The sequence below is a fragment of the Hypomesus nipponensis genome, chromosome 2 (genome assembly GCF_054491055.1).
Source record: "Hypomesus nipponensis isolate SF chromosome 2, ASM5449105v1, whole genome shotgun sequence".
In the NCBI taxonomy this organism is placed as follows: Eukaryota; Metazoa; Chordata; class Actinopteri; order Osmeriformes; family Osmeridae; genus Hypomesus; species Hypomesus nipponensis.
The window spans coordinates 13,721,574-13,731,058 of record NC_140362.1 but is presented as its reverse complement, the minus strand read 5'-3'; the positions used below and the strand labels follow the sequence as shown (position 1 = coordinate 13,731,058).

The 9,485-nt window shown below is 47.8% G+C and overlaps 1 protein-coding gene across 1 annotated transcript; it reads left to right on the top strand.

Moving 5' to 3' along the window:
* The first annotated feature begins 2,616 nt into the window (after positions 1 to 2,616).
* Positions 2,617 to 8,261, top strand: prss35 (serine protease 35). Its single transcript, XM_084669949.1, has 2 exons — positions 2,617 to 2,814; positions 5,482 to 8,261. The coding sequence occupies exon 2, from the start codon at positions 5,501 to 5,503 to the stop codon at positions 6,755 to 6,757; it is 1,257 nt and encodes a 418-aa protein (XP_084526075.1). The 5' UTR covers positions 2,617 to 2,814; positions 5,482 to 5,500; the 3' UTR covers positions 6,758 to 8,261.
* Positions 8,262 to 9,485: the final 1,224 nt, after the last annotated feature.

Below are 9,485 nucleotides of genomic sequence, written 5' to 3'. Positions count from 1 at the left end.
ACGTGTGCAAAAGTCTACTTAATCATTCTTTCATCAATATTGCGACAGTTTCTAAAGCCTACTTGGCGTGCTAACCTTTTACCTAAATATTTACTGTTAATAAAGTTACATACAGCATGTGGACCTAAGTGGAACCTTTCACCACTGTCCCATAACTCTGTGAGAGTGTGTGTGTGTGTGCGTGTTTGGGAATGCGTGTGTGCTCGTAAGTGCCTGCGAGTGTGTGCTCGTATTTGCGTGTTTGCTTGTTTGTGTGTGTCTACGGAGCGAGAGAGGAAGAGGTGGAGAGAGAGCGAGCGAGCGAGCGAGCGAGCTAGCGACGGGAAGACTGAGAGAAAGTAAGAACATAAGTAGGAGAGAGAGAGAAAGAGAGAGAGAGGCCTGTCTGATCAATGGGTGCCTGTTTGGTGTGACGCTGAGCTGAAAGAGAGTGCGGTTGTCTAAATAAAGCGTGTGGAAGTGAAGCCAGGGTCATTAGTGCTACTGAGATGCTTTGGCAGTGTGGCCAGTGACAGAGGAGACAGGCTCTCATAGAAACACACAGTGCCACAGCTGTGTACGGGATTCACACACAACTCTGCACAGGACACCAGAGTAGACACGAGCAGTTACACACAAAAGGACTCATCCATGTGGATCTCCCTCTCTCCCTAAGCTGTGGACCCTGGGTCTGGGTTGGGGTTGGCTGGAGCAGGATAGAGATGAGTTAGTGTGGGTCTGAGTGCTGTTTTGTGTGGACCTGGAGGATAGATACTGTAGCTGGCTGAGTGGACCTCAGCTAGGAATGCTAGGAGAGTAGATGTTGGTCACTGAGGAGAAGATCATCTCTCCTATGGTGAGGATTCCCAAACCATGCCTTGATGCCATCCACAGCACAAACACAGCACCCTGAGATGATTAACTCCAACCTAAACCTCCCGAGGTCCAGGAAGCTGGAGGACTGCTTCCTGTGGGGTGTGGCTGGGTACAAAAGGTCCTCTATTCAAACAGCGTATCCCAATCTCCAGCAGAGTGCAAACCCAACCCGCCCTGCCCTGCCTTGCTCTGCCCCACTCAGGCCCTCTCCCCTGGGGTATGAAGGCAGATCTCTCTGGCCTCTCACACTCCAGTCATGACCCCTGACCAGGAACCATGCAGGCTCAAAACAGGAAGTGTAACTGTGTTTCTTTTACCTTTTTGAGGGTTGCTATAACAAAAGTCCAAAGCTGTTGTGCTATACGGGCAGAGTGAGTGATCACCATGGTGACAAGTTCTGCTTCAAAGATGACTGACAAACGTTCTGAGGACCTAAGAGAGACCCACATGCACACCCACGCACACATATACTACATACACACAGACACACACACAAACATTCACACAAGGAGAAGGCACACCGTGATCTATGGCAGACTTCATTCAGCTCAGTGTTAGGAGGTGTCAGTAGGTTAGCCAATGAGGCGTCTGTGTGCATACCTGTCACATTGACTGACAGGAGGCTCTCAAGGGATCTGGTTCTGACAAAAACACTTCATAATCTACTCTGTCATCTGGGGCCAGATGTGCATTATTGCTTTCCATCCATCTTCACTCTCTCTCTCTCTCTCTCTCTCTCTCTCTCTTTCTTTCTCTCTCTCGCTCTCTCTCTCTCTCTCTCTTTCTCTCCTCCTCCTCTCGCTTTCTTTCCTCCTCTCGCCCTCCCGTCATTGCTCACACATTCTTTCCGTATTCTTTTGGCCATGTGCTTTCTTGGCTCAATAGGTCCTCTCCATTCTCCGTTGCATTATGCCAGAGGTCTCTCTCTCACACACACTAAAACCAACACAATCACACACACACATACTGTCCTACCTGAGCAAGCATACATTTCCTTGGCACGAGTAGCTTATCCCTCTGTCATTCATGTATTTTAGGTCCTCAGTTTAGACATGCTCACACCATACACACACACACACAGCTAAAGTCAAACATTTACCAATCATATGCCATTGCCAGTGGATTACAGCCACCTGTGTTTATTTTGGATTTAAAACTTAGTAACAGTATAAATGGAATGGATTTATGCGTGCTCGCATCCAAATTACGCACAGACACACAGTATCGCCGTCAAACGGATAATAAAGGGCACATTCCATTCCTTGCGTTTACTTTGCTGTCTACAATTCGGCAAGTAGGCTAGCTAGCGCTTTGATTAATTCTATGTGTATTGTGTGTATGGCCTGGACCCCGTCCCGTGCGTATTAACCACTTGATCGAGCACAAGGACTCAAGACTGTGGTAGCAGCTGTGGAAGTTTAGATCGCTCACAATGAACGTCTACCCACGCGTTTTTTTGTTAGTTCTGTGGAACGAATTCTATCCCCGGTCCATTGAAAGCTCCTTTGAACGGGGAGCACAAACGACAGACATCTTATAAAATTATGGCAAAGGCTGCCAGCAGTAGCATCATGCGCGCAGCGCTCTGCAGACTGCCGCGTTGAATAGTCTTCTGACTTCACTCTATTCAGGCTTGGTGAGATTGGTTGGTCCCTCCCCTGTGTGAACAGCCTTTGTCGCAAGTAAAAAAAACTTTTCAAAGTTTTGTCTCCCCCCCTCTCTCCCAACCTCCCTCCGAGCCGCTAAGCATCAAGTGCAGCCTACACGGAGCGCTCCGGCCGCGACTTCTCCCAGCCGCCCTGTTTCCAATGCCATGAAGACAGGCGAACATTCACGAACTGAGAAGAGCGCGTCTGGGATGCACTAGCAGTTTGTTTTTTGAAAAAAGGGAATAATATTTGTACAAAACAACAAACAATACATTGCGGATTTATCATATCATCAATCGAATGCAAGCAGGTATGCCGTCTTTTTTTCTACATGCATCGTTCCAGTCAGTGATGAGAAGCCACATGGGCCAAATCTCTCACTTCCGTTTACATCCGTATTTTGGTCTATTTTAGGGGTTTATTGCAGAGTGGAAATACTTTTTTCTAGTGGAAAGACTTGAAAGTAATTGACGATTATTATTTGATGAATTGGATAACTACAATTTCATATTCTAGATAGTTAATATTGGGCGTTTAGTTGTTTGTTTTTTGTGTTATCTTTGTTTCAAGTTTATTTAAGTATGAATATTAAACTGATATTCCTTCTGATTATACATTTTAAAAAATCTAATAGTATTTTCTAAGTTTCATTCTTTCAGACTTACAGTGTAGGTTACCATACAACAGTTCCTTGTGAAATTGTAAAATTCGAAATGATGGAATAGGTTCTTTAATTAATATTTCCCATTGTCAGCCAACATTATAACTCAATGGTTAAAAAAAGTTTCCAATGTGTATCCAGTCGGCCTATTAGATTTTTTACAAACCTTTATTGTCTTTTTCAATTTTATGAGGAATATTTAATAAAATACAAAAATATATAGCCCTATTGGAAATACCGTTGGTTGCAGTTATGATAGAACGTAATTTTTTTTTTTTTAATGGGTGTTTGTTGTCATATGTCGAATAACATGCTATCAAAGACGCACGTTGGAGTCAGTCCTAAAAATGGGTCAACCTGGGAATGAAACCTTGCCTCATATTAAATTATTTTCAATTAAACACTCTGTCTCCGCTCATAAAACGACCCGTAAACCCACGAGACCGAGTGAGACACCCTAGCGCCATCTTTTGGTGCGCCCGCGTGCTTCGAACAGCCGACCTCCGCAAAATTTGTGTGACCTTGCACTGGCATGGAGTAGGGGTGCAGACATCGTATGAGATATACAATCCTGTCATGGAAAATCGTTCAGTGAAGTGAGGGCGCTTCCTCCACTGAGAACTTTTTTGACTACGCGCTGTATCAATGACCACTTCATCCTCAGTGATTTGAGGTTTTCTGGAGAATATGTTATGTCTCCGTCTGGGCGGTGATGGATGAAATGAGGCTGGCAAGAAAGGAAGCAGATCTTTCGCGTTCTGTTTCCGACAATACATACCGAGAGCATGTTTAGTATTCAGCGTGTTTCTGGATTTTGATGTCTCCTCAGTTATTGGTGGGACTGATAGGGGTGGGGGGATGGAGTTGAGGAACAAGAATGTTGCCCTGAGCATCGCGTACAGTTGGAGTTGTAATGTCGGTGTTACAGGCCTACCTGTGTTCAGTCAAATGTTTATCATGTAAGCCAAGCCAGTGTAAGGTGGGCAAGTAATCTCTCTCTCTCTCTCTCTCTCTCTCTCTCTCTCTCTCTCTCTCTCTCTCTCTCTTTCTCTCTCTTTCTCTCTCTCTCTCTCTCTCTCTCTCTCTCTCTCTCTCTCTCTCTCTTTCACTCTCTCTCTCTCTCTCGCTCTCTCTCTCTCTCTCTCTCTCTCTCTCTCTCTCTCTCTCTCTCTCTCTCTCTCTCTCTCTCTCTCTCTCTCTCTCTCTCTCTCTCTCTCATTCTTTCACATGCTGTATCTCCAGTTCCATTATTTTGCTCATTTCTGATTGGATGGTGGCATTCAAGCCACTCCTCAGATAGGGGGAGTGGCTTGAATGCCACCATCCAATCAGAACTGAAGGAGTCTATCTGAGCTAATCACAGGGTCTGATCTGTGGATTTAATCACATCAATGGTCACAGGCTATTTAGACTGGGGAAACAGGCAGCATGGACCAAATCAACTCTTGCTTTCATCCTTTGCTCTCTCCTCCCGCTCTCTCCCTTTCATCCTGAGAACTCATTGAACTCGCTCCTGGATTTGGACCACTTCTCTGCCCCTCCATGACAAGGGCACGTGTCTCTCCCTGCATCCTCCCAGTGTCAGTGTTCAGCGGAGGTCTCTCTTGTGGTCAGGGTTGAGCTGTATGGCTGAAGGCCAATGTTGGTGTTCAGCTATGTGTGTGTGTGTGTGTGTGTGTGACGAGTTCTCCTCCTCCACTGTGTTGACTAAGTACAGCGCCCGTCATCGGCGGTAGTCGTAGTGGTGAAGTGATGGTCTTTTGAGTGGATGAAATGCCCTGGAGTCTGGTTCCCTCTGTAGGGCTGGTGTTTCAGCCTGGTTCTCCACCTCTGTGCTCAGCCAGGACACAGCCTGCCACTGATGTCACATGTGTCCCTGCACAATGGAGGGATGGAGAATCCTCATCTGGCCAGCTGTGGACAAACCTCAGACCCCGGTCTCCTGCCCTTGCCCCTAATCCCAACCTAAAGCCCCCAGACCACAGACCTCCTGCCTCAACCTGCATGGTTGAAGGGCGAACTCTATTGAGACATGGTGCCGAGAGCTCTACACTCCCCCCTTGTGGAGAAGGAGGGGCAGTGGCGCTGTAAAGCAAGCCTCCTGGGTTGGCAGCCAGGATACACTCCCTGTGGATTAAATGGTTTCCAGACGGAACGTTTAAAGGTTTTGCAGCATGTAAAAGCGTAAATGACCAAAGGCTACATACCATAAACGCCACCATTCACCCTGTGCATTTTCTCTCCCCCTCACACCTCTCTTTCCTTTTTTTTGCTGCCTTCTCTCTTTCTCCATCCATCTCTGTTCCTCTCCTCCAGAGTCAGAGCGATCAGTGCAATGGGCCCTGTTCCCCTGTGTCTGCTGCTTCCTGTCACCCTCCTATTGGCCGTGACGGCGGCGCAGGAGGATGACCTCACCTGGCCGCAGGGGCCGGTTCCGCTGGTGAGGAGCAGGCGCACCGTTCCCCTCGACTCCCCCAGCTTCACCGCCCGGCCACACCCCCGGCAGAGCCCCGCCTGCGGCATCGAGTGCCAGCGCGACCTCCCCGAGCCCTCCCTCGACCAGCTGGAGGAGCTGCTGTCCTACGAGACCGTGTACGAGAACGGCACGCGCACCCTGACCTCCGTCTCCCTGCAGGGGCTCAGCGACATCCCTTCCTGGCCTGGGAACGCCTCGTCCTCCTCCTCCAGGTCGCGGCAGAGACGAGAGGTGTACGGCATGGACACGCGCTTCACCATCGCCGACAAACACTTCTCCACCAAGTACCCCTTCTCCACCTCCGTCAAGATTTCCACCGGCTGCTCCGGGGTGCTGGTGTCCCCCAAACACGTGCTGACCGCCGCCCACTGCATCCACGATGGGCGGGACTACCTGGCGGCGGCCCAGAAGCTCCGTGTGGGGGTGCTGAAGGAGAAGAGGGGAAAAAGAGGGAAGGGGAGAGGAGGAGGTCGAGGGAAAGGGAAGAGGAGAAAGGGGGACGAGGAAAAGGAGGAGGGAGAAGAGAAAGGAGGGGATGGAGGCGAGAGGCGAGGGAAAGGGAAGGGTAGGAAAGGTCGCAGCCGCCGCAGCGCCAAGGCCGCCAAGTCGTCGTTCCGCTGGACGAGCGTGAAGCAGACCCAGGTCCCCAAGGGCTGGTTCAGGGGCGTGGCCGACAGCGTGGCGGCGGACTACGACTATGCCGTCCTGGAGCTGAAGAAGAGTCAGAAGCTCCGCCCCATGGACCTGGGCGTGGTCCCCTCGGTCCGCAAGCTGCCCGCCGGACGGATCCACTTCTCAGGCTTCGATGACGACCGTAACGAGGACCTGGTGTATCGCTTCTGCTCGGTGTCGGAGGAGTCCAACGACCTGATGTACCAGCACTGCGACGCCAAGCCGGGCTCCAGCGGTTCGGGGGTGTACGTCCGGCTGAAGGAGCCCGGGAAGAAAGCGTGGAAGCGGAAGGTGATCGGGGTGTTCTCCGGGCACCAGTGGGTGGACGTTAGCGGGAACGGAGCTCAGCAGGACTTCAACGTGGCGGTCAGGATCACGCCCCTAAAGTACGCCCAGATCTGCCTCTGGGTCCACGGAGACTCGAGCCAGTGTCGCCACGTCTGACGAGGCAAACGTTCTTCTCCTCTCCTCCCCTACTCTCTTGTCCTCCTCTCTCCTCTCCACTCCTTCTCTGTCCTCTCCTCTCTTGTCCTTCAATCCTCTCTTGTCTTCTCACTCCCCCGTCACCTCCTTCTCTCCTCCTCTCTTCTCTCTCCTCTTTCTATCGTCTATTCTCCTCTTATCCCTCCTTACTTCCACCCTCCTCCTCTCTCTTTTCATCTGCTTTCCTCTCTTCTCCTTCAATCCTCTCTTCTCCTCTTATATCCCCTGTTCTCTGCTCCTCTTCTCCTCTCATCTCTGATGGTTTCTGTCACACAGGCTCCTGACACAACATGTGCCAGCCCCCCCCCACACACAAACACACACACGCACAAACACACACACACAAACACACACACAAACATACAGACTCGCTATTGAGACTAACAGGAACTTTGGCTGTTCAGCTCTTTTAACTTATTTGATGATCAAAATCAAGCAGTCTGACACAAAACCATCCTGTTTCAGTTTGTTGATGTTGAAAGCTTTTCATTTGACAGATTTTGACACATCGTTGAACATGTTCTGGATATCCTGCTGTCTCTTGTGACGTCCATGACTTCCTGTTATCCATCTTGGTTTTCCCATGAGAGAAAACGTCACATCTGGACTCTTTCTCTCCGTTGTACAAAGAGGCTGTTAGCATCCGCATTTTGTGGAAGACCCAGAAAAAAGTTGTTTTTTTCCTGAGAAATTATCATTAGATATATTGAGATTTTGATAACTGTTTTTTTTAAGTATTTCATAAATCAAAATGCTGGTGGTTTAAATGGTGTATATCTAGATCTTTGAGTGTAATGTCCCTTTTTTACAAGTACTTTTTTATCGGATATTTCTGTAATGCTTTGTTCGAAGAAACCCTTGCAGGTTCGTCTGTAGATCCCAAGCCAACTCTGGACAAACACCCACTAACTCCAACCCTAACATGTCAGTTGTGCAACAGTGTCTTCATAGTGTAATACTGTAGTTGAGTTTCTGTAGACTATGGATAGCCCACCTGAAATGGAGGACTGAGAGATGCTTCTGAGACCAGCTAGTGAAGGGCTCGGCCCTGTGTAGGAGTCTAGCAGAACCCCCCCCCAGCAAAGGAACACAGTTCACCATTGTGATGCATGAACAAATCATGGTGCTTCTCTAAAACTTGGTGCTATGCTAATACGAGCAGACCTATCAGGATATAGTTCTGATGGCTTGGTACTGTAACTATGTACTGTATTGTGAGGTTATGCTGTGGCTTAGACACACAGACCAGGCAAAACCTGTACAGATTCCTGTCATTAAATCTATGGTTGGTGGACACATTCTTACCTGTAGGGGATTTGAACAACCCTCTCCAGCCTGAATGTCAAATTTTCTTGTGTTGCCATCGGCATAACAATTTGTATGGATTTGCTATTGATTACCAAAGACATGAAATGAGATGTCACATTCAATGAAAACGAATAATAAACTTGGATGTCTACCTGTACATGTGTGTTTGTGAACTATATGTATTGCGAGACATAATAGTGAACTATGTAGCCTAACATCTGCTTAGAACACAAGGACATGTTACACAGAACAAAGTAGCCTATAACATTGCTCTTAATTTAATAACTAAATAAGCACTCGGTGAGTCAGTTGATTCCACTCTATGGAAAGCATCGCAGGTCAGGATCTAGACTGTGGGGCCCTCAGAGCCATACAAAGTGTGAGTTCCTTTTTAGAACACATTTACAGTAGCAGCTGCGAAGTGGGATGGTCCATTTACCACAGAAGAAGAAACCAGACTGACCTCCAGCAATCTTCTTTCCATCATTGAGTTTATTGCATCTCAAAGGGCTTACATGCACTGGGAGAGGGCCATCGTAAACAAAAATAAAATCAAATTAAAAAACATACCAATTTAAAAAATAAAAATAATTTTTTTAGCTCAATCATGAGAAAATATTTTTTCCCCTTTATAGTTTTATACCATCTTTTTTCACAACAATGTCTGAGACGGTCACTTTCATAGACATTAAAACAGAGTGTCTTCTATATCTGGGGGAGGTGGGTAGGTGGGGTCATGGGTCGTGGGGTGGGGTCTCACTGTTCAACAGCGACCTCCTGTGCACACACAAACACACGCACACGGGCTGCCAGCCCGTGTCCACTCACGACACCACAGGTTCAACCACAGGGGAGGGTCGCACGACTGAAACAAGATATGACAACAGAGCAGGAGGACGGGAAAGGAATACTCCTCTCAAATACAAAAAGAACCTACTTCTAACTATAACTGGGCGTGGCCATGACAACAATCCGTACGGGTTGACTTCACGAACGGCTCGGTGATTTTAGAGACTGGCTGATATGCTGACTGATCCTGTGTGATTGGTTGATATGACAGCATGACTCAGGAGGGACCCGCTGACTGTGATCTACATATTACCTTGGAGTCACTAAAATCGTATTCTCTGAAAACAAGCAGAAACATGGGACCGGCCCGCTCCAGAGACCAACCACACACACAAACAGAAGAGGAGAGAAGGATGCCACCAAAAGGACCAGACGCCCAAAATATCAAACAAATAGAAAAATATTCAATAAATAAAAAAATACAAATACATAAAATACAGAGAACTAAACATATCCTTAAATATCACCAGACACTCTTGTTGGAATCAACCCATACACATTGATTCTTAATATGTATTCATTATACAGTATA

Bases quoted from the DNA above. Each gene is read 5' to 3' on its own strand.
- prss35 (XM_084669949.1), top strand. From the start codon at position 5,501: ATGGGCCCTGTTCCCCTGTGTCTGCTGCTTCCTGTCACCCTCCTATTG.